This window comes from Henckelia pumila, chromosome 2, assembly GCF_033568475.1.
Source record: "Henckelia pumila isolate YLH828 chromosome 2, ASM3356847v2, whole genome shotgun sequence".
Taxonomy (NCBI): Eukaryota; Viridiplantae; Streptophyta; class Magnoliopsida; order Lamiales; family Gesneriaceae; genus Henckelia; species Henckelia pumila.
Genome location: NC_133121.1, coordinates 142,196,189 through 142,223,215, shown reverse-complemented (window position 1 = coordinate 142,223,215; position 27,027 = coordinate 142,196,189). Strand labels below are relative to the sequence as shown.

Sequence of the window (27,027 nt, the reverse complement as noted above, 5' to 3'; positions counted from 1 at the left end):
CAATTTTAAGAAAAAATGAAAATAAATTAACATAAATTTTTTAAAATAGTTAATTTTCTTATCAATATAATTATCATAATTTCGTTATATTCAACTTTATCGATCTATTTTTGGTTTTGTTTTTTTAAAACCTAAAATATATTTTCTGTTTTTATATCACATACATGTATATAGATTATAAGGATAAATATAAAAAAATATTACCCTCTATAATTTTTTTTATCTATTTTTTAGTTTATTTATTTTGAAATATATTGTTTTATATTAATTAGTAGTTTTATCATGGTCGTCACCATCATCATCCATCATCTAAATAAATTTTTAATATTTATATATAAATGAGAGTTTCATTAAATATTATTTCATATTAATTAATAGTTTTAATTATGATTTTAATTATTTTTCAAAATTTATCATATTAAATTAACATTTTACTGTCCTTTTTTTACCAACTAAAATTAAATATATCAAGTGTAATACCAATGCTTTATAATTACATTTTATTTATAAATATTTCATTATTACTCACATCTCTCTATTTTTCAAAAAATTTATAAATTTTATATTATAAACTATAATCATAAATTTCTATTAGTTGCAATATATTTTTATTATTATACATATAAAGTTAAATCACATATCAAGGAAAAATTTTAAATAATTTAATTCATTTTTAATAATAATGAGTGTTTATATATTTCTATTGAAAATTATAGTAAAAATTATACTTTTGTATATAAAATAAAACTTTTAATAAAATACTAATAATAAAAATCATAAATAATGTACTAAAATTTTGAAAAATATAATAAATATTACCATTATTTTTGTCAGAAATAATTGAGTTATTTTTGTGATTGATATTTTATTTTATTTTTTATTTCTACTATAATATTTTTTTATTATCATACAATAATTTTTAAATTTTTATTATATTTAAATGAGAGTTTCATTAAAGATTATTTCATATTAAAATAACATATAAATGTTCTCTATTCAAATATTATCTTAAACACATATTTATTGAAGTATAAATATAGCTAAAAAAATTTAAACAATGAGTAATTTTATTGTGATGGACTGATAGTACAAATATTATGTGCATTTTTATTCATTACCAATTTATTCAAATTTGCATATAACTCATTATGTATTTTAATATGATAAATTAATACTAAAAATAAATTTTTTTATCTAAATTATTTTATTTAATTCTCTTTATCAGTATTTTATTTTTATAATTTTAAAATATATTATTTTATATTAATTAGTAGTTCGTCGTCGTCGTCACCCACCATCATCATAAATAATTTCTTAAATCTTTATTATATATAAATGGTAGTTTCATTAAATATTATTTCATATTAATTAATAGTTTTAATTATGATTTTAATTCTCATTTTAAATTTGTCACATTAAATCAACGTTTTGCTGTCTTTTTTTTTTTTTACCAACAAAAAATTAAACATATCAAGTGTAATACCAATGATTTATAATTAAATTTTATTTATAAATTGTAGTGACCCTGCATGGTATCACCTACTAATTGGAAACTAATAGCATGCATTAAACTTAATACAGCAAAATAACTTAACAGAGTAAAACATGCGGAAACAAAACCATAAAATACATATCAGCTTAGTAATAAAATTCAGGCTTAAATCTGTAGCGATACAACCAAATCGAAGACTTAAACAGTAAACATTATACAGCTATATCGAATCCTGCTGTATAATAAAATCCTCAAGGCTCCTGCTCCCTAGTCCTGCCTTGAACTACCAGCTCCGTCCATCCTGCGACCTGCCCCATGGAATAGGGTGTCCAAGATAACAACTAGGACGTGAGCGCTAACGCCCAATACATAAACATGAGTACACGTAAATATATGATGCATGCAACATGATGACTGGTAACGGGTCATCCGAAAATCATGCTCAGAACCGGCGCCACATGAGTGCTGCCACCGCACGGATCAACCTCTGGGTGCAACCACACTCGTCTAGTACACCATAGTAGACAGACATAAATGCCCCCGCCGTCGCGGTACTCTCAGTGACAGACTATCGAATATAGAGTTGAGCGGCTCTATAGTCAGGTATAACAAGGTATAGGCTCAACGTGTATATGCACATGACATATGAATATATAAAGCGGTAAATCATATATCATGCCATATAATAATGCCAAATAAATGCAACATATAAACATGTATACTCGCTGGCAATCTCAGTCAATGTGTACGTACCTCTAGGCTAATTCAAGTAAAATAGGATCCTAGGTTCCAAGCCTATATTCAAAAGTTCACCATATCACTACATAAATTCTATAAGCCTTAACTAAGCTAATAAGTACTCCCAAAACTTAAACAGATTCCCGGACCATACCTTCGTCCGTAGTTAGCCCTTTGAAGTCGCTAGTCCCGGATGACTATAACCACACCTTGGTTATTCCAGAACCTCTATTATAACCGATAGGGCCCTCAAGTGTATATCTCATACTATATAACTGAAAAAAGAAACTCGGGAATTCGTATTTCAAAATGAAATCGAACGAGCCCTATTTATAGGCAAAATTCCCGGCCAAGATCGGAACTTCCGATTTCAGGATCGGAGCTTCCGATCCAGCTCACTGCGTGCATGTGTGACACGTCGGGATCGAAACATCCGATCAGGCGATCGGAGCTTCCGATCTGCTCTACGTTCAACACTTGTCAAAACTCGCGGCTGAGTCATCGAGCATTGCTGGCAGCTGGAGATCGGAACGTCCGTTCCAGGATCGGAGCTTCCGATCTCAGTGCTTCCGCTGAGCTTCCAAAGTGGCTAGGATCGGAGCTTCTGATCTGGGTTCGGAGCTTCCGATCCGGCCCAAAGTCAAAAGCCCAAATTAAACTCCGGAATCAGTTAATTACTAACCCTTAATCATGTTTAACATATTATTATCTTAAAATGGAATCTGGTGTTGGAAAACGCGGCTCTCAGATCAATCACGATTGATACCCGGTGCAGCGGAAGTTTAAAAATTTGTTATGGAACAATTCCATAGTGTGGGTATCAACCGTTCAACGATTAAATTATTGTGTGTGTAAAATTTAAATAACAGTTATTAAATTTTACCTCCAATCTCGCAACGAGATTAATGGACACCAACAGATTTGATCTGCTCTTGTTGTCTCTCCCTGGAACCGATGAACTCCTTCAATCAGGTCCACGAACAGAGGTTTAAATCCCTCTGATAGATTGCACTAGAAAATCTATCAGAAGTTTTCTGCGAAGAGATTAAACGAATCTGATTCGTTATTCCTGACTGCAATTAAAAATCACAGACCGGAATTTCTCGGGCAGAGCAGGAAGGGGACGGCCGAAAATTCTTTGAGAGAGAAGGGTTTCGATTTTTTTCTGTCTCAAAAATTATGACCTATTGTGTGTAATTTCTGTACTGCAATAACTTATTTATAATGCAGGCCACTAACACCTTAGGGCCCATTAGTCATAAGTCAGGGCCCGACAAGCAAAGCCCGCTCGTTCAGAAATTAATATAAAATTCATCGTGACTCCGATTGATGAAACGATTTCACCAATGTGCACAGAAACCATTTCTGCACGTTTTAAAGTCAAAATAAATTTTCCTGAATCCGAATTCAGTGGTTTCCAAAAATGTCCATCCCTATGTCATTTTAGGAAATCCTACTCCCTTACTCTTTTTTAAGAAGTCCAACTCCTTAGTTCATTAAATTTAACTCTTTAAATTTAACTATCTCAACGGGGATTAAAACTCCATTACACTGTGTGACCCTCAATGGTTCAGGGATACAGCTAGCCGTGGGCTCACAACTCCTTGTGACTCGGAACAACACTTTCCGACTTGCCCAACGAATCATGGTAAAGCGTCTAGCAACATCGCCCCATGATTCCCTAGGTATCACTGATAGTGCCTACAAGAACCAGTAGATTTTGGTTAGCGTACAGTACGGTCCCTTCATCCATATATCCCGATCGAATCAACAACCATTGGTATATCGAGAGTCGCTCAAGATTCGATAACTATGCAATACATCTTGAAGATCAAATTAGTGACATCGCATGTGCTACTAAGAAACCATTTCTTAAATCACATCAATTACTCTGGCCAGAGATTTATCACACTAATATCTCCTCAGATCGCATAGGATATCCACACTCGCAAGTATGTGGTGAATCCTTGACAACAATGCATTGACTCCTATATGTGTCGTAACTGTACCCAATCTCGACACCTGATGACCCCCATAGAGTCGGTAAACGAGTCAAAGCACAGCACTAGCATATAGAGTCTCCATGATGTTTCAAGTCGTAAGGACTAATGGTGTACAACCAAAACCGCGGACTTAATCCACTCGATAAGTGATAACCACTTGGAAAGTCCGGATAGGGTAGTTCGATTATTCATCCTATGAATATCCATTTGCATGCTTCGAACATCTCCATGTTCCCTACCAATGAAACGTGGTACTCCGCATCGCAAATGCTAGTCTCAAACTCGAGCGATCCTTATCCTTATTATCGGACGGCTCAATCGACTAGGAACGGTTTTAGAACATACAGTGACTATAAGATGTATTTCATGATAGACATCTCCATGTTCTACCACATCTTACATACACTATAGTATATTCAAGGTCTTTATCAAAACAACAATAGTATATCACAATATAACAATATGAAGTAATATAAAGTCATTGCCATAAAAGTGTAAATAATATTAAACAAAAGATTGTTTATACAAAGAGTCATCAAAGCCCATAGCCACACAGTTGGCTCACTGGGCACCTACTCTTACAATCTCCCACTTGCCCTATAGCCAACTAGTCATACTACGTAGACCCATTGCTTCGCGATGTTTGTCAAACAATGGTCCTGGCAAGGGCTTAGTAAGCGGATCAGCGATATTGTCTGCAGAGGCCACTCGTTCGACAATGATGTCTCCTCTTTCCACAATCTCCCGGATTATGTGGTATTTCCTCAGTACGTGTTTGGATCTTTGATGAGACCTTGGTTCCTTTGCTTGAGCAACGGCACCCGTGTTGTCGCAGTACACCGGGACTGGACCAACAAATTCAGGAATGACGCCCAACTCTTGGACGAAATTCCTCATCCAAACGGCCTCTTTAGCAGCAGCTGATGCTGCAATGTATTCAGCCTCAGTGGTGGAATCCGCTGTGGTGTCCTGCTTGGAACTCTTCCAAGAGACAGCACCGCCATTGAGCATGAACACAAATCCAGAGGTTGACTTCGAGTCATCCACATCACTTTGGAAGCTAGAGTCGGTATAGCCTTCCAATTTGAGTTCTCGTCCTCCATAAACCATGAACATATTCTTAGTCCTTCGCAAGTACTTAAGAATGTCCTTCACGGCTTTCCAATGCATTTGACCAGGATTAGACTGATATCTGCTCGTGACACTCAGAGCAAATGCTACATCCGGTCTGGTAGATATCATCCCATACATGATACTACCTATAGCTGACGCATATGGTACATGTGTCATATTCTCTATCTCTTCATCAGTCTTGGGACACATAGACTTGGATAGAGAAACTCCATGACACATGGGTAGATGTCCTCTTTTGGACCCATCCATTGAAAACCGTTTCAATATGGTATCGATGTAGGTTGATTGAGTGAGTCCTATCATTCTCTTAGACCTATCTCTATAGATCTGTATCCCAAGAATGTAGGATGCCTCTCCAAATCCTTCATCGAAAATCTACCTGATAACCATATCTTTGTTGACTGCAACATCCCTACATCATTCCCAATGAGTAGGATGTCATCAACATAAAGCACTAAGAATGTCACCGCATCCTTAACTACTTTCTTGTACACGCAAGGTTCCTCCGGGTTCTTGATGAAACCAAAATCTTTTATTGTTTCATCAAATTTCTGGTTCCAACTTCTTGATGCTTGTTTTAGACCATAAATTGATCTCTGAAGCTTGCATACCTTATGCTCGCTTCCCATGGATGTGTACCCCTCAGGCTGCTTCATATAGATTTCCTCCTTAATGTCTCCATTAAGAAAAGCAGTCTTCACATCCATTTGCCATATCTCATAGTCATACCATGCAGCTATGGCAATTAGGATTCTTATGGACTTGAACATTGCAACTGGTGAAAAGGTTTCGTCATAGTCAACTCCTTGCCTTTGAGTATAACCTTTCGCCACCAATCGCGCCTTGTAGGTCAATACCTTACCATCAGGCCCAAGCTTTCTTTTGTAGATCCATTTACACCCTATTGGAACAATTCCATCGGGAGGATCTACCAAAGACCAAACTTGGTTTGTATGCATCGAATCCAATTCTGACTGCATAGCTTCAAGCCATAAATTCGAATCCGCATCAGAAATTGCTTCCTTGAAGTTTCTTGGATCACATCCAATGTCGGGTTCATCTTGATCCCCTTCAAGAAGAAGACCATATCGAACTGGAGGTCTAGAAGTCCTTTCGGATCTTCTAGGTGCAGGCGTGTCCAGCAATGGTTCCTGAGGTGTAGGATCGTTATTTTGTATTTCGGGTTCTTCTCGAACTTCTTCGAGTTCCATCATCTCGCCTTTCTTATCCAATAAGAACTCCTTCTCCAAGAAGGTGGCATTCCTAGAAACAAACACCTTTGTTTCAGCAGGATAATAGAAATAATATCCGATTGAATTCTTCGGATACCCTACAAAATAACATAAGCTGGATCGACTATCCAACTTATCTCCCACTGTCCGCTTCACGTAAGCAGGACATCCCCAAATCCTCAAGTACGAATACTTAGGAGCTTTGCCATTCCATAACTCGTATGGTGTTTTGTCCACTGCTTTAGTGTGGACGTTGTTCAACAACAATACCGCCGTTTCAAGCGCATAGCCCCAAAACGAAGGTGGAAGCTCAGTGAAGCTCATCATAGATCGAACCATGTCCAACATAGTTCGATTACGACGCTCCGATACACCATTAAGCTGTGGTGTCATAGGAGGAGTCCACTGAGAGAGAATCCCATTCTCTTTCAGATAGTCCAAAAACTCGGTACTCAAGTATTCTCCACCTCGATCCGATCGAAGTGCCTTAATACTTTTACCTAGCTTGTTTTCTACTTCAGCCTTGAATTCTTTGAACTTTTCAAATGCTTCAGACTTATATTTCATTAAATATAAATACCCATACCTTGAATAATCATCAGTAAAGGTAATGAAGTAGGTGTGGCCATGTTGAGTCCCTACTCTAAATGGACCACAAACATCTGTATGGATCAAATCCAACAGATTCTGACTACGCTCAGGTTTCCCCTTAAAAGGAGATTTAGTCATTTTTCCTTTTAGGCAGGATTCACAAGTAGGTAGAGAGTTAATATCAGACATATCAAACATGCCCTCTCCCACTAGCTTGTTCATCCTCCTTGAGGAAATATGACCTAGCCTAGCGTGCCAAAGGTTTGCCGGGTTTTGACTATCGATTTTCCTTTTGTTTGTTGTAGCCGGTTTGTCAATACAATTCACTGGAACGTCTTTTAGTTTTAAATTGTATAGATCGTTTTCAAGTTGTCCATTTCCAATTAAACATTCATTCTTGTAAATGTTGCAAATCCCATTCACAAAATTACAAGAATAACCATCTCTATCAAGCATAGAAATAGAAATAATGTTTTTAATTAAATCTGGCACAAATAAAACATCTCTCAACAATAATTTAAAACCATTCTGCAAAATCAAACAAACATCTCCAATGGCCGTAGCTTCAACTCTGGAACCATTCCCGAGCCTCAGCTGGGTCTCACCCATTCTAAGCCTGTGACTTCTTGTCATCACCTGCAAATCATTGCAAATGTGAGATCCACATCCGGTATCCAATACCCAAGAAGTTGTATTAAGTGACATGTTTATTTCGATATAGAACATACCCTTTGCAGTTCCTAACTGCTCAAGATACTCCTTGCAGTTGCGCTTCCAATGACCCGGCTTCTTGCAGTAATGGCAAACATCCTTGGATTTTCCATTGTTTGAAGCCTTTGTCTTTTGCTTCTTCTCGGGTTCCACTTTCTTGGGTGGGGCAGAACGTTTCTTGCCCTTCATACTTGGCCCCTTCTTAGCAGAAGATGAGGAGCCCACCAAGAAAGCTGGCTTATCCTTCTTAAGTGTGGATTCATATGTAACGAGCATATTGACCATCTCTTCAAGGGTGGCCTCTATCTTGTTCATATTAAAATTTATCACGAATCCATCAAATGAAGAAGGAAGAGATAGAAGCAGCAAGTCCACATTGAGTTCATGCTCCAACACCAAATCAAGGGTCGCTAACTTCTGTATGAGCCAAATCACTCGTACCCCATGATCACGGACCGAAGTCCCTTCACGCATGCGGCACGTCATCAACTCCTTAACAGTAGAGAACCTTTCAGCCCTCGACTGAGCCCCAAAAAGTTCCTTGAGTTGCGCGTGAATGTCAGCAGCATTCACCGTGTCCTCAAATCGCCTCTGGAGTTCATCAGACATCGAGGCTTGCATATAGCATTTGGTCTTGATGTCATGGTCACACCATGCATCAAGTTTGGCCAATTCCTCCGGACTTATGTCAGCTGGTGCTTCCTTCGGAGGTGCTTTCTCTAACACATAGAGCATTTTCTCCGAAGTTAAGACAATCTTCAACTTCCGGAACCATTCCGTATAGTTGGCGCCAGTCAGCTTGTTTTGTTCGAGGATCGAGAATAATGGATTTCGCGAATTCATTGTATGAAATACTGAAAAGAAAACAGACATATATCAATGATTGTTTAACAATTTACTAAGACATAAAATAGGCGAATTTAATTTTATGAATCTCACTCCCACTATTTTAACGATTTCACCACCCTCTAGTGAAAACGGGAAACTTTTTCCTTAGTGAGAACATGGAGTCCAATTGACAAACTTATGGTCCCGAATAATATCAGCCAACCATAATTCTCAAAAGGTAGAGCCCAATTGCTTCCAAAGCAACCCCCATGTGTTTACCTCATGTCCAATAAGGGCCCAATAATATGACGCCGTTTAAAGTGACATGTCAAGATGACCCATCAATATTAAGTTGTGATGGACGGTCGCCATGTGGATCCCCCAATAATATGAGCCGATCCCATGGGAGTTCCACCCAACTTACAACATTTGTCGATCCAATGTACAGCTTTCCGATGGACGGGCCCCCCCAATAATATGAGCCGGACCGTATCCGCGGGTAGCATCACATACATTGACCGTTGATGGAAGGTAGGAACATTTAAACAATATTTAAATTTCCTTTATTTATCTTGATATAAATTTTAAATCATATTTAAAATGAGGGATTTTATTTATAAAAATATTTGTCTCATCATATTTAATTTATTGCATGCATTGCCGGATTCACGCAATTTATGTCTAAACATGCATACAATCATAATATCACATATTATATAGGATGATCGATTCCATTTCTAATTGACCCGTGGTTGCCAATCACGGGTCTTAGTCCAATCCTAGGTAATATGCAGTATGCAAATGCAATCCTATTACATATGCTTCCAATTTACATTTCTTCAGTCTTCATTGTCTGCTGGGCCCACCATCTTCAAATCTTGATCTCCCACTAAATCTAATGTATTTACAATAAATAACAATGACAAGTAGGGGATACATTTTTAGGGGGTGGGAACGGGCTATAAACCAAGCCCACTTTTATTACATATGACATTCATATCGGGCCATAAACCAGGCCCATTAATAAAACCAACAATAATAAAGACAAAATGTAAATTCCTAACATACACCTACAAAATTGGTCATGGCAATCGATCATCCTTATCCAATAACATTTAATTCAAAATTAATTTATTGGATAACATGCTGTGGCAATTCAAATTTAAACAAGATAAAATCATATTTTATATATAAAATCTCATTTCACATATAAAATCATATTTTATCTCTATATCAAATAAAATCATATTTTATCTATAAAATCCAATTTTACAAATAAAATCATATTTTACTTAATATATCATAAGATCATATCTTATCATCAATTGTACCAAAATAATTGATTTCAAAATTCAATTTACGGATAAAATATTAAAATTTTCCAAAAATTCAAATTTATCCAAAATCAATTTTAAAATTTACGGACTCGAACAATTCGATCCGAAATCTCGTGAACCAATCAAAAACAATTTTTGACCAGACCAAAAATAAAATTTTAAATATTAAAATTAATAAAAATATAATTTTTCCCGCGGGCCGCCCGGGACACTCCCGGGCCGGCCCGCACCCGGGGCGCGGGCCGGGGGCAGCCCGGCTGCCCCCTTAGGGCAGCGCCTAGCGCCGCCCCTGGCGCTGCCCTGCGCAGCGCCCAGCGCTGCGCTGGGCAGCGCACAGCGCTGCCCTGGGCGGCGACGGTCGCCGCCTTGGGCGGCGCCGTGCGCCCCCTTTGGGCGGCGCCGTGCGCCGCCCGGGGCAGCAACAATTGCTGCCCCACCGGGCAGCGATCCAATCGCTGCCCGGGTTTTGCCCCGAAAAATTTTTTTTTTTTATTTAAAAATATTTATTTTGTTTCAAAAACCGAGACTCAAAAATTTTGTACAATTGATTAATTTAATCGTTTGATCTGAGCAACCTGGCTCTGATACCACTGTTGGAAAACGCGGCTCTCAGATCAATCACGATTGATACCCGGTGCAGCGGAAGTTTAAAAATTTGTTATGGAACAATTCCATAGTGTGGTATCAACCGTTCAACGATTAAATTATTGTGTGTGTAAAATTTAAATAACAGTTATTAAATTTTACCTCCAATCTCGCAACGAGATTAATGGACACCAACAGATTTGATCTGCTCTTGTTGTCTCTCCCTGGAACCGATGAACTCCTTCAATCAGGTCCACGAACAGAGGTTTAAATCCCTCTGATAGATTGCACTAGAAAATCTATCAGAAGTTTTCTGCGAAGAGATTAAACGAATCTGATTCGTTATTCCTGACTGCAATTAAAAATCACAGACCGGAATTTCTCGGGCAGAGCAGGAAGGGGACGGCCGAAAATTCTTTGAGAGAGAAGGGTTTCGATTTTTTTCTGTCTCAAAAATTATGACCTATTGTGTGTAATTTCTGTACTGCAATAACTTATTTATAATGCAGGCCACTAACACCTTAGGGCCCATTAGTCATAAGTCAGGGCCCGACAAGCAAAGCCCGCTCGTTCAGAAATTAATATAAAATTCATCGTGACTCCGATTGATGAAACGATTTCACCAATGTGCACAGAAACCATTTCTGCACGTTTTAAAGTCAAAATAAATTTTCCTGAATCCGAATTCAGTGGTTTCCAAAAATGTCCATCCCTATGTCATTTTAGGAAATCCTACTCCCTTACTCTTTTTTAAGAAGTCCAACTCCTTAGTTCATTAAATTTAACTCTTTAAATTTAACTATCTCAACGGGGATTAAAACTCCATTACACTGTGTGACCCTCAATGGTTCAGGGATACAGCTAGCCGTGGGCTCACAACTCCTTGTGACTCGGAACAACACTTTCCGACTTGCCCAACGAATCATGGTAAAGCGTCTAGCAACATCGCCCCATGATTCCCTAGGTATCACTGATAGTGCCTACAAGAACCAGTAGATTTTGGTTAGCGTACAGTACGGTCCCTTCATCCATATATCCCGATCGAATCAACAACCATTGGTATATCGAGAGTCGCTCAAGATTCGATAACTATGCAATACATCTTGAAGATCAAATTAGTGACATCGCATGTGCTACTAAGAAACCATTTCTTAAATCACATCAATTACTCTGGCCAGAGATTTATCACACTAATATCTCCTCAGATCGCATAGGATATCCACACTCGCAAGTATGTGGTGAATCCTTGACAACAATGCATTGACTCCTATATGTGTCGTAACTGTACCCAATCTCGACACCTGATGACCCCCATAGAGTCGGTAAACGAGTCAAAGCACAGCACTAGCATATAGAGTCTCCATGATGTTTCAAGTCGTAAGGACTAATGGTGTACAACCAAAACCGCGGACTTAATCCACTCGATAAGTGATAACCACTTGGAAAGTCCGGATAGGGTAGTTCGATTATTCATCCTATGAATATCCATTTGCATGCTTCGAACATCTCCATGTTCCCTACCAATGAAACGTGGTACTCCGCATCGCAAATGCTAGTCTCAAACTCGAGCGATCCTTATCCTTATTATCGGACGGCTCAATCGACTAGGAACGGTTTTAGAACATACAGTGACTATAAGATGTATTTCATGATAGACATCTCCATGTTCTACCACATCTTACATACACTATAGTATATTCAAGGTCTTTATCAAAACAACAATAGTATATCACAATATAACAATATGAAGTAATATAAAGTCATTGCCATAAAAGTGTAAATAATATTAAACAAAAGATTGTTTATACAAAGAGTCATCAAAGCCCATAGCCACACAGTTGGCTCACTGGGCACCTACTCTTACATCTGGGTTACTATATTCTCCCTACCTTTAGATATTTCGTCCGCGAAATAACATCTAAAGACAAATCAAGATAACAATATGAAACATCAAACCATGTTTTATTACAACAACTGTAATTACATCTTACATAGTAAATCAAAAGTACAAAGCAAACAACTCAGGATATTCCGCTTGAATACGACTCTCAGTTTCCCAAGTTGCTTCTTCAACGCCTCGACGCTGCCACTGTACCATCACAAGTGGTATAGTCTTGTTCCGAAGAACTTTCTCCTTCCTTTCTAGGATACGGATTGGTCGTTCAACAAAAGACAGATTTGGCTCTAGCTGAATATCAGTAGACTGAATCACATGAGATTCATCAGCTATATACTGTCGAAGTAACGACACATGAAAAACGTTATGTATACTGGAAAGATTTGGCGGTAAAGCCAAATGATATGCAACATCTCCGATCTTTTCCAGTATCTGGAAAGGCCCAATGAAACGAGGAGATAACTTGCCTTTCATGCCGAATCTCATCACCTTCCTGAAAGGTGATACTCGGAGAAACACATATTCATCAGGCTCAAACTGAAGTGGCCTGCGACGAATATTAGCATAACTCGCTTGTCTATCTTGAGCAACTTTGATCCTATGTTTGATCAAATCTACCTTGTCTACAATCTGCTGCACCAATTCAGGACCCTCGACTTGTCGTTCCCCGACTTCATCCCAGAATAACGGAGTACGACACCATCGACCGTACAATGCCTCGAAAGGTGCCATATCAATACTACGATGATAACTGTTATTGTAGGCAAATTCGATCAAAGGTAACTGATCCTGCCAAGATAAGCCAAAATCCATGACAGAAGAACGTAGCATATCCTCCAGCGTACAAATCGTCCGTTCTGACTGCCCGTCAGTCTCCGGATGATATGCAGTGCTCAAACTCAGAGTGGTACCCAACGCCTCCTGAAAACTACCCCAAAAACATGAGGTAAATCGCGGGTCTCTATCACTGACTATGCTAACTGGAATCCCATGTAATCGCACTATCTCCTGGATGTATAAACGTGTCATGCGAACATAAGAATACTCCCGATTATAAGGAATAAAGTGTGCTGATTTCATCAAACGGTCAACAACGACCCAGATAGCATCACACTGACGTGAAGTCATAGGTAAGTGGGTAACAAAATCCATAGTTACGTGCTCCCACTTCCATTCGGGAATCTCAAGATTCTGTAGCAATTCACCTGGTCGTCGATGTTCAGCATTGACCTGTTGACAAACCAAACATCTAGAAACAAATTGATACACACTTCGCTTCATTCCTTTCCACCAGAATCTAGTTCGCAAATCCTTATACATTTTTCATGCTTCCAGGATGAACTGATAATCGACTCCTGTGAGCTTGAGATAGAATATCATTCCTGAGCTCTGCAACATTAGGTACAACCACTCGATTAGATAAGCACAATAAACCATCTGCCTGAAAATGAAATCCAGATGTATTAACTCCATTGGCTAAACGTGCCAAACGCTGAGTCTTAACATCAGATATCTGAGCATCTCTGATCCGAGAATACAATGTTGGCTCAGACAAAATAGTATACAACCGAATCTCATTTCTCCCTTTCTTGTGCTTGAGCGTAAAACTCAATGAACAGCACTCTTGAATCATATGAGATACTTCATTAGTCTGAAGTGCAGAAAGTCTCACCTGCCAACTCAAGGCATCAACAGTAAGATTAACATAACCTGGATGATATTTGATTTCACAATCATAATCCTTCAGAAGATCCATCCAGCGTCTCTGTCGCATATTCAACTCCGTCTGAGTGAATAAATACTTCAAACTCTTGTGATCCGTGAATATCTCAAATTTCTTGCCATAAAGATAATGCCTCCAAATCTTGAGCGTAAATACAATGGCGGTTAATTCGAGATCATGTACTGGATAATTACTCTCATGCATCTTCAACTGTCGAGAAGCATAGGCAATAACATGTCCATGCTGTGTCAAAACACATCCTAACCCCTGACCAGAGGCATCAGTATAGACAATATAACCGCCTGATCCAGAAGGTAGAGCTAGCACAGGTGCAGTAGTAAGACGTCTACGCAGCTCGTGAAATGACTCCTCACAATCCGAGGACCATATGAAGGCAACATCTTTCCGTGTAAGCTGTGTCAAAGGCCTTGCCAACTGTGCAAAATTCTCGATGAACCGATGGTAATATCCAGCTAGACCCAAGAAACTACGAATCTCAGCAACCGTCGTCGGACGAAACCAGTTCAGCACTGCCTCTATCTTACTAGGATCAACAGATATCCCTTCATTAGAAATCACATGACCGAGAAACACTACCCGATCAAGCCAAAATTCACACTTGCTCAATTTCTCATACAGCTGCTTATCTCGTAACGTCTGTAAAACAATCCTTAGATGTTGTGCATGCTCATCCTTGTCATGAGAATAGACAAGAATATCATCAATGAAGACGATGACAAATCTATCCAGATATTCTCGAAATATCTGATTCATCAGATTCATAAAGACTGTCGGTGCATTCGTCAAACCGAATGACATCACCAGAAATTCATAATGCCCGTATTTTGTTCTTAAAGCAATCGTAGATATATCTGAGTCTCGTACCCGCATCTGATGGTATCCAGATCTCATATCTATCTTCGAGTAAACAGAAGTACCCTGTAATTGATCGAACAGATCATCAATCCGCGGCAAAGGATACTTATTCTTGATGGTGACACGATTCAACTGCTTGTAATCAATACATAATCGCATCGATCCATCTTTTTTCTTGACAAATAAAACAGGTGCTCCCCACGGAGAAACACTCGGACGAATATATCCCTTATCAAGAAAATCCTGTTATTGCTGTTTCAATTCCCTCATCTCTGACGGTGCCAGACGATAAGGTGCTCGGGATATAGGCGTAGTTCCTGGTACTAAATCAATACCAAATTCAACCTCTCGCACTGAAGGAAAACCAGGAATCTCATCAGGAAATACATCAAAAAACTCGCTGACAACCTGTAACTGATCAATACCCATACTACTCATGGATATATCAACTGCGTAGATGAGGTATCCCTCCCCACCTGACTCCAAGACATGACATGCCTTCAGAGCCGAAACAAGTGGCATCGGAGGTCGCGCACCCTCACCATAAAAATACCAGCTATCACCCTCATCCGGATAAAACTGTACCAGACTCTGATAACAATCCACAGTAGCGTGATACAAATTCAGCATATCTATTCCCAAGATACAGTCAAAATCTGTCATCGCTAATATCATCAAATTAGCTGCTAACACATTACCCTCAAACTCCAGAAGGCAACCCATCACTAGACTCTTAGTTACTATCTCTTGCTCCAACGGAGTAGATACAACTAAATCCATATCTAATGATACATAAGGTAATCTATGTCTCTTAACAAAGCGACTAGAAATAAAGGAATGCGATGCTCCAGTATCAATTAATACAAGTGCAGGAATACCACATAACAGGAAGGTACCTGCCAACATGCGATCGCTTCCCTCTGTAGCCTGCTCCTGAGACAGAGCAAACACCTGCCCTTGAGTCTGGGGATGATAACCAGAAGAACTCTGTGGTGCTGGCTGCTGACGTGGAACAATAAAAGCCTGAGATCCAACCTGTGATCCCGATCCACTAGCAGAACCCATGCGCTGAGAACAATCTCTCCGCAGATGTCCCTGTTGACCGCAAATATAACAAGCACCAGTAGATTTCCGACATGAAGTTGCAGAATACTTCCCTCTACAGTGACTACAAAACTCCTCCTTCTTCTTCTTCTTCCCAAAACGGAACATACCTCGTAAACCACGAGATCCAGATGAAGTAGTAGGAGTAGAAAAAGACGTAGGTCCAGATTGCACAACAGATTGAGCTCGAGGCTCAAAAGATCCACTAGGCTGTGCTGACATCATCAACTATGCTCGCCTGTTGCTAGTCTCCACAAGACGGCAACGGTTCACCAAAGTCTCAAAAGATACCGAGTCAACACAGACGACAACCTGAGAGTAGATATCTTGGTTTAAACCTTGTAGAAAGATATCATACTTCGACGCATCACTCTCATTAATATGAGGACTGAAAGGTAGCAGATCAAGAAATCGTTGCTGATATTGATCAATAGTCATTGATCCTTGCCTCAGAGTAAGCAACTCCATAGATCGTGCTTGGCGAACAGCCGGAGGAAAATACAATTTCTGAAACTTCCGACAGAAATCCCCCCAAGTCACCTGTCCTCTCTCAGTACGTGCCTGAGCAACTTTGGCATCCCACCAAAAACGTGCTCGATCCTCTAGAACAAATTCTAGAACTTCCAATTTCTGATCCTCAGTACAATCAAAATCACGAAAAGTACTCTCGAGTTTAGATATCCAACTTCTAGCTTGTTCAGGATTCTCGCCTCCCACCAAGGGTTTCGGTCCTACTTGCATGAACTTATTGATAGAGTAGTGACGTCTACCCTCATGATGATGATGTCGATCATCCTGATGATGATGGCGACGATGATGATGACCACCTCCCTGGCCAACACTACCGTGACTCTCGTCAGCCATATCCTAAAAAGAATTGCACATTAAAATCCCAATGCGCAAGAATTACTCAAGACTAAACTAAATCCCAAGTACTAATCCCAAAATCTAAGCATGCTCTGATACCAAAAATGTAGTGACCCTGCATGGTATCACCTACTAACTGGCAACTAATAGCATGCATTAAACTTAATACAGCAAAATAACTTAATAGAGTAAAACATACGGAAACAAAACCATAAAATACATATCGGCTTAGTAATAAAATCCAGGCTTAAATCTGTAGCGATACAACCAAATCGAAGACTTAAACAGTAAACATTATACAGCTATATCGAATCCTGCTGTATAATAAAATCCTCAAGGCTCCTGCTCCCTAGTCCTGCCTTGAACTACCAGCTCCGTCCATCCTGCGACCTGCCCCATGGAATAGGGTGTCCAAGATAACAACTAGGACGTGAGCGCTAACGCCCAGTACATAAACATGAGTACACGTAAATATATGATGCATGCAACATGATGACTGGTAACGGGTCATCCGAAAATCATGCTCAGAGCCAGCGCCACATGAGTGCTGCCACCGCACGGATCAACCTCTGGGTGCAACCACACTCGTCTAGTACACCAGAGTAGACAGATATAAATGCCCCCGCCGTCGCGGTACTCTCAGTGACAGACTATCGAATATAGAGCTGAGCGGCTCTATAGTCAGATATAACAAGTTATAGGCTCAACGTGTATATGCACATGACATATAAATATAGAAAGCGGTAAATCATATATCATGCCATATAATAATGTCAAATAAATGCAACATATAAACATGTATACTCGCTGGCAATCTCAGTCAATGTGTACGTATCTCTAGGCTAGTTCAAGTAAAATAGGATCCTAGGTTCCAAGCCTATATTCAAAAGTTCACCGTATCACTACATAAATTCTATAAGCCTTAACTAAGCTAATAAGTACTCCCAAAACTTAAACAGATTCCCGGACCATACCTTCGTCCGTAGTTAGCCCTTTGGAGTCGCTAGTCCCGGATGACTATAACCACACCTTGGTTATTCCAAAACCTCTATTATAACCGATAGGGCCCTCAAGTGTATATCTCACACTATATAACTGAAGAAAGAAACTTGGAAATTCGTATTTCAAAATGAAATCGAACGAGCCCTATTTATAGGCAAAATTCCCGGCCAGGATCGGAACTTCCGATTTCAGGATCGGAGCTTCCGATCCAGCTCACTGCGTGCATGTGTGACACGTCGGGATCGAAACTTCCGATCGGGCGATCGGAGCTTCCGATCTTCTCTACGTTCAACACTTGTCAAAACTCGCGGCTGAGTCATCGAGCATTGCTGGAAGCTGGAGATCGGAACGTCCGTTCCAGGATTAGAGCTTCCGATCTCAGTGCTTCCGCTGAGCTTCCGAAGTGGCTAGGATCGGAGCTTCCGATCTGAGTTCGGAGCTTCCGATCCGGCCCAAAGTCAAAAGCCCAAATTAAACTCCGGAATCAGTTAATTACTAATCATTAATCATGTTTAACATATTATTATATTAAAATGGAATCTGGGTTACTACATAAATATTTCATAATTACTCATAACTCTCTATTTTTTTATTTTTAATTAATTTTAAATTTTAAATTTATAATCATAAATTTCTATTAGTTGCAATATATGTGTATTATCATACATATAAAGTTAAATCACATACCCAAGAAAGAGTTTAAATAATTTTTAATAGTAATTAGTGTTTATATATTTGTATTGAAAATTATGATAAAAACTATACTTTTGTATATAAAATAGAAACTAAAATTGGTCACTCTTTTGGTTTTTAAATATGTAAGAATAATTGTTGTAGAAATATTTTTTTTAATGCACTAAAATATTTCTGCTTAATTTAGTGCATTCATTATGTTTCTTACTATTAGTATTTTATTAAAATTTCTACTATCTTTATTTTTTTATAATCTTTACTACATATTATATATTAATGAGAGTTTCATTAAATATTAATTAATATTTTTAATCATTATTTTAATTCTCATTCTAAATTTTTCATATTAAATGCTTAATTTGCTGTTTTTTTTACCAACTAAAAGTTAAACATATCAAATGTAATACCAATGATTTATAATTCATTTTTATATATAAATATTTTATTATAACCATACCTCTATATATATTTTTATTTTTAATCACTTTTAAATTATAAACGTATAATCATAAACTGCACATCCTAAATAATAATTATAATTATATATAATTATAGTAATGATAGTAGAAGAAATTTTAATAAAATACTAATAGTAAAAAACATAATGAATGCACTAAAATTTTGCAAAAAATAGTAAACATTACAATTAATTTTTTGGCAAAAATCATTGAGTTATTTTTGCGATGAAATATTTTATTTTTTTTTTCTTTCTACTATAATATTTTGTATTAGCATATTATCAATTTTTTATTTTTATTATATATAAATGAGAGTTTCATTAAATATTATTTTATATTAAAATAACATATACAATCATGTTCTCTATTCATGTATTCTCTTAAACACATCTTTATTGAAGTGTAAATATTACTAAAAAATTTCAAACAATTAGTAATTTTTGTTGTGATGGACTGATAGTGCAAATATTATGTGCATTTTTATTCATTGCCATATTTATTTCAATTTGCATATAACTCATTATGTATTTTAATATGATAAATTCATACTAAAATAATTTTTTATTATCTAAATAATTTTATTTCTCTTTATTAGTATTTTATTTTTATATTATCGGTAATAGTATTATTAATTTCTAATTCCTCTTAATTTACTTCATGTCGATATCTACATTTTTTAAGATAAAATTATCACCAATAATGCTAATAATAACTTAAAATAAGTATATGTGATAAAAAAAAAACTTAAAATAAATATATATATTTATATATCCAATTAGAAGACTCCACAATAATAATTTACAAGAGAAAATAGATGATAGAATGTTGTACAATGAATTTAGGATGATTAATGACATAATTAATAGCGCAATTACATCTAAATCATTTGATTTAGAATATTGTCATTATTTTTATCATCCAACTTCCCAAAATATCTCTCTCTTTATTAGTATTTTATGTTTATATTATCGATAATAGTATATATATTTATATATCCAATTAGAAGACTACACAATAATAACTTACAAGAGAAAAATAGATGATGTAAATGCTGTACAATGAATTTAGGATTATTAATGACACAATTAAAAGCACAATTACATCTAAATAATTTGACTTAATATTGCCCTTATTTTTATCATCTAACTTTCCAAAATATCTATTTCTCTTTATTAGTATTTTATGTTTATATTATCGATATTAAAATTATTAGTTTATAGTGTGTCTCTTAATTTATCGCCAATATCTACATTTTTTAAAACAAAATTCTCACCAATAATGCTAATAATAATTTAAAATAAATAAATAAATAAATATATCCACTTAGAAACTCCACAATAATAATTTACAAGAGAAAAATAGATGATAGAAATGTTATATAATGAATTTAGGATGATTAATGACACAATTAATAGCACAATTACATCCAAATATTTTGACTTACAATATTGCCCTTATTTTTATCATCTAACTTCCCAAAATACTCATCACATTTTGCACTCTAATGAACAAAATTTGGGCATTAATGAAATTTTACAATGCAAAAACTTTTCCCACCATTCATACTTTTATAGTACAAATAGATATATAATGACGACGTACATATATTCGATGTGACATAGGGATGCCTGTGTTAGTGTAATTAGAACCAATCTTAGGTGGTGTTGATTGAAATTTATGCATTAAATTGTGCTTGCAGTATATATATATATATATATATATATATATATATATATATATATATATATATATAGAGAGAGAGAGTTTTGCTATCCTGCCCACCCACCGTGCCCACCTAATGTGCCCACCATGAGGTGACACTCAACTATTGGACGCACAATTCATCACATCCAATAGTTGAGTGCCACCTCATGGTGGGCACATTAGGTGGGCACGGTGAGTGGGCAGGATAGCAAAATTGTATATATATATATATATATATATATATATATATAACGAGATAACACATGAGTTGAGAAATTTTGGAAGTTCCTGCAAACAAGCAAATCAAAATCAAAATCAAAATCAAAGTCAAAGGTGAAAGATTCAATGCTAGAAGTTGATCGAATGGCTGAGAATCAAATCAATATATATCCAAATACGTACCATAAATGATGGTTAGTCTATGCTACACCGGGAGTGTTTCTTCCCCTATTTCAATATCATTAGATCACGTGGGACCCATATATTTTTATGGAAATTGACATATGTGTTGATGATCCAATGATTGATATTTGACCACATCATAGGAAAAGAAGTACTCCAGGCGTAGCATAGAATAATCTCATAAATGATATCATTTTGATTCCTAATAAGATTTTCACCAAAATCAGAAATAAACAATATACAACCAATAAAATCCAATTTGAACATTAAAGAAAATCAAAGGGAACAGATGACAGAGAGATCATCCGCAGGGCCCTACGGGGAATTCGCAAGGACGCGTCGTCTGATATCGCAGTTGCAATCTTTGGTCGAGCAAATCATCCCAGCTTGTTTTGATGTGGTTGGATATCGCTTCTTCTGATAGTACTGGTGGCAGTACCCTCTGTTTCGATTTCGATCGGAGTAGTTTTCGATGGGAAGAGGGTTGAGATGGATGATGGTATGGCCATCGATCATCTGCTGAAGATGATGTTCGAGCGGTGGGGCATCGAAACAATATAATTTTGCTGTCTCGGCCCAAAGACGTAGGAGAGGAGTTTGAGGGCCGACAACTGGAAAACCTGTAAAAGGGTTGAGCGAAAGAAAGCCGCCGTTAGCCATTGTATTTGTCAAAAATTATAAGAATGAATTATGAATTTGGAATTGATGATGGTGAGAATGAATGTATGTTACGTACGTATAAAAATAAATTTAATTAACATAATAATTCAGTAGAGAGAGAGAAACCGCGTTAATAATGATAATTGTTATGTAATGTAATGTAATTATCAGATTCGTTACCATCTTTAGGTTCTAAGTCGAGGAAATAATATATTAATTATGGCTTATTTAATTAAGGCAATAAAAATACCTCAAATAGGCAATAAATTGTGTCTCAAGCACGATAAATGAGTAAAACAATTTATTGATGATTTTTTTAATTAAAAAATAGGTGAATCGAACATTTTATCAATGATTAATTATATTTTGTTCATCCATGTTGTTTAATGAATTTAATTTTTAATAATTTGTGCAAACGAGGTTGTTTTTAGCAAAGTGTAGCACGGTTTGTAGCACCAAGTGTAGCAGAGGATTTCGTCTCCAATCGGAATTAGGATAATTGAAAGCAAATTTTGTTGGTTTATATGTAACGGAATTAAGTTTTAAATTGTTTTACTCAACAAACTTTCTGAACCCAAGAACTCAATTGGTGCATTCTTTGGCAAATTTTAGTTGTTGAGCAAGTCTAAAACATTATAATTTCTTAAAATGGTTCGAGTATCAATCCTTTTGCCACTACAAAGGGAAATTCCAAGTTCCAACCCTACCTCAAATGGCGTACGCTGGGTTTTTTTAAAATTCTTTTATTTATGCTTTTAATGATTATTATATATAAATAGGGCAATTTACTGGAAATTATAAATGTATAATCTATATGTATTTAATTAAAAATAATTAATTAGTGTAAATAATGGATAAAAAACAGAATTTGTAATATACATTCAATATAGATTTATAAACAGAATTAGTGTAGGGGAAAACACGTTTTTAGATTATTTTTTGGTTTTGGTTCAATTATTTTTCAACTTTTTACTTTGGCATATACATACTTTTAATTTTTGATTATTTTAGTTTTTTTTGGTTTTGGTTCAATTATTTTTCAACTTTTTACTTTGGCATATACATACTTTTAATTTTCGATTATTTTAGTTTAATTGTTAACTTGTCAGCTTGACATATCAAATTTTTTTGGATGCCACGACAATATTTTCTAATATCATATCAACAATTAGACGTAACATATCTTCTTTGTATAAATACTTTGTAAGCCTATTATAAATTTAAAAATGAATGCAAGAAAAATGAAACTAAATGTCAGTGTACCGAAATCTAATTTTGAAATGAACCAAACTAAAAGTTGACAAGTTACTGAATCAGAAAAATTATTTTTGTCGTCGTCATTATTATTATTATTATCATTATCATCATCATCATCATCTCACCATCATCATCATCATCATTATAATTACTATTATTAGATGATGTTTGCCAAATTTTTTACATAATTTATCAAAAAAATTTCTAAATTAAAATATAAAATATTTTTATTTTTAATAAATATTTAACATTTATGATAAAATTTTAAAATTATTATATATATAACTATTTATGTTACTTTTTACATAATTTATACATTTTTTTCTATATTAAAATATAAAATAATTTTATTTTTTAATGAATACTTACCATTTATGATAAAATTTTAAAATTACTTCTTTATATATATAAACATATAACTATTTACATGAATTATTTTCGAATATATATATATATACATATAACTATTTATATTACATTATCAATCATTTTTTTGATAATTTTAAAAATAAAAAGAATTTATATAATATTAATATTTTAACAACTTATTTTTAAAATAAAACATTAACAAACGGATAGAATATATGATATATATGATCAATTTTTAATGAGTTTAATGTTGCATTTATTTCCAATACAATATCAAATATATTAAAATTAAAATTTAACTGGGTTTGCAAATAAATTCGTTTCATAATGAGATTCGAAAAAAATGGCATATAAATTAAACTGCAATATTGACCTAAATGTCGTGGAACAAATTATATAATGTGCTGAGAAAGAAAAAGCCACGGGTTTAAGACGGTGTCGCGACCACCCGTGGAAAGCTCCATTAAACAAGAAGAAGACGACGACAACTCCTCGAGAAAATTACGTAATAATGTCAATAACAATGTAAACATGGTTCTCCATAAATGCCAACAAATCCACACAAAGGGGCAATTGTACTGTCAAAAGCCAAAACTAGGACACCAGGCATTTACAGAGAAAATTATAGAACCATTTAGTCATATAGGTCACAATATACTTCCAAAGAAATCACACTTTTAATTAATTCCGGACTATCATCAGTAATTCCCCAATGAATCATTTACTGCTGAGCACATTGCACTCTTTGGGCTCCTCCATGCATCTCCTCATCTTCATCGTAAGCTTCCTGCTGCTGAGCCTGCTTCTTCCTCAATTCTTCATCAATGTTGACATCATGCAGGGTTGTCTCTTCACACTCGTCAATTTCCATGTCTGTCAGCTGCGAAACAGGCTTGGGAGGAAGAATTTTCTCCAAGGACTGAACTTGATCTAGATTTAGCGTATCTGGGAACTCAACGTTGAAATGAATATAAAGTTTACCCCGAACAAATGGCCTTTGATACATAGGCATTCCTTCATCATTGATCGCCTTGTAAGAACCTGAAAGAATATTATGGGTAAATAGAAGCTGTGTGAATAGAGCGTATAAACCAGTAAATTGATTGTTATTGAAGCAGAGCGTATGACGAATATGTTACCTGGCTTCACGACCTCTCCAGGTAGTGATTTGATAAGTAGCTGTCTACTGTCCAAGTGAGTTAATACAAATTGAAATCCACACAATGCCTCAGTCAGAGAAAGTGTGTGTTCAACAAAAAGGTCGTCACCCTTTCTCTTGAATTTAGGATGCTCTTTCTGCTGGAGCACAAATACTATGTCTCCAGTGACCGTGTCAGGCTGCAATGGAAACACCAATTTGAGAACATTTTAATTCTGTAAATTCAACTAGAATATAATCCTACTAAAGAACAGAGGACTATGCCAACATACCGCCTCATCAGCTTCCCCAGGAAATGTCACTTTCTGTCCGTTCTGCATGCCCTTTTCAACATGAACTTCCAAGACCTTCTTCTCCTGAACAACCTTCTCACCTTTGCACTGGGGGCAACGATCTTTATCATTGATAGACTCTCCAGTGCCTTTGCATTCATTACAAGGATGCTGCATTTGCTGAATCATTCCAGGCCCAAGTTGCCTAATTGTGACCTTCATACCAGATCCTTGACACCCTGTGCACTTCATTGAAGCTCCTGATTTTGATCCTTTACTGCAGAATTTGAAAATTAACAGGTGAGCTAAAAAACAAGATAGGAAGAATTTAACTCTGCAACCAACGAAAAATCCACCGCAACACACTCAAACGCAAAGAAAGGGTGAACCCCTACCCATTACATTTCGAGCATAGTACATTTCGGGATAAAGAAAGCTTCTTAGTTGTTCCAGCATAAAGCTCCTCAAGAGACACCTTCAGCGGATGCACCACATCCTCACCCCTTCTTTGCCTTCGACCTCTGCTGCTACCACCCCCTGGTACCAACAAAACAAGCGTTTACGAAAAGATAAGCAGCCAATTAAAGCAATAACGCAAGTGTCAAATCAATGTGCATCAAAATGTCCCCCAACCTCCAAATGGGCTCCCACCAAAGAAGGATGAGAAGATGTCAAATGGGTCATGCATGCCGCCGCCGCCTCCCATTCCTTCTTTCAGCGCATCCTCACCATATTGATCGTATATTTCACGTTTTTCAGGATCACTGAGCACCTCATAAGCATGAGCAAGCTCCTTGAACTGCATCGTTAAACCCACATCATTAGGATCCAATCCCAACAAAAAAAAACATAATTTTTAAAAGAACAGCTTACAGAGAAGCTGAGATAACATCAAAATTTGAATCACATGACGCAACAAGCAAGAGAAAACTATAGCATAAAAGAGCACAAGCTACACACCGCATGGCAAATAGATCCAAAACACGGCATCTCTCTAAGCAAAGGCAAAAAACACATGAAGTTATTACTGACGATAACATTTGCCAGAATCCTGACATGAAGGCAAGTGCGTTACTGCTGCTATATAAAAATTCAATCAACATACATCCTTCTCCACAAACAATCACAAGTTTTAATATGCATAACACCGCAACTGCCAAACCCGCAAACTAGTATATTTAAGATCCAAAGCCAATCAACGGAAAAAAAAAAAAACCTTTCGTCACTCAGAGATCACGTCTCCCCTTAAAAATCAGTCAATAACCAAGTACAACAATCTCATGTAAATCGAAATCACAATTGAATCCACCGTATCAATATCTAACTCAATTACCAGAAAACACCAGCAAAATCTAGATCAGCGAAAGGAATTGAGCGTAATTACCTTCTCGGGATCACCTCCCTTATCAGGATGATTTTTAATAGCCGCTTTTTTGTACGCCTTCTTCAAATCATCAGGCGTCGCAGTTTTGGGCACCCCGAGAATCTCGTAATACCTCGAATTGTCACTTTTCTTCGGCGCCCTCCCAAACATCGTCGATCTCAATCACAAACACCTAGTATCGAATCAATTGACCAAACAAGCAACCAGATCGAGAAACTGAGATGAGTTCTTCGGAGGTAGAAACAAGAGTTGGAATAATGCAAGCGAATATGGCTTTTCTATATATAGTGCTGTTCCACGGTAGAGATTGAGAAACAAACGTATCCTGGCCGTTGAATTTTAAGACTGGTTGGGGGTTTGTTGTATTTCGGTAGAAGGATCTCGAATTCTCGACCTCTTTCTTTGCTCTTTCCCTTTATAATTATTATAATTATAAGTAATTAATTAATTATTATTATAATTTGGTTCGGGCGTCGATTAAAATCAACGGTGCCGATGATCTTTGATAAATTAACCACGTTTTAATCGAGTCTTCGGCCGGTTGGTGGT

At 36.5% G+C, this 27,027-nt stretch overlaps 1 protein-coding gene across 1 annotated transcript; it reads right to left on the bottom strand.

The window, feature by feature from the left end:
• Positions 1–24,155: 24,155 nt before the first annotated feature.
• On the bottom strand, positions 24,156–26,740 carry LOC140879576 (dnaJ protein homolog). The gene is made up of 6 exons (XM_073283338.1): positions 26,479–26,740; positions 25,728–25,893; positions 25,490–25,631; positions 25,095–25,371; positions 24,803–25,001; positions 24,156–24,704 (listed from the first exon to the last, which is right to left on the bottom strand). The coding sequence occupies exons 1-6, from the start codon at positions 26,626–26,628 to the stop codon at positions 24,385–24,387; spliced, it is 1,254 nt and encodes a 417-aa protein (XP_073139439.1). The 5' UTR covers positions 26,629–26,740; the 3' UTR covers positions 24,156–24,384.
• Between the last annotated feature and the right edge of the window lie 287 nt (positions 26,741–27,027).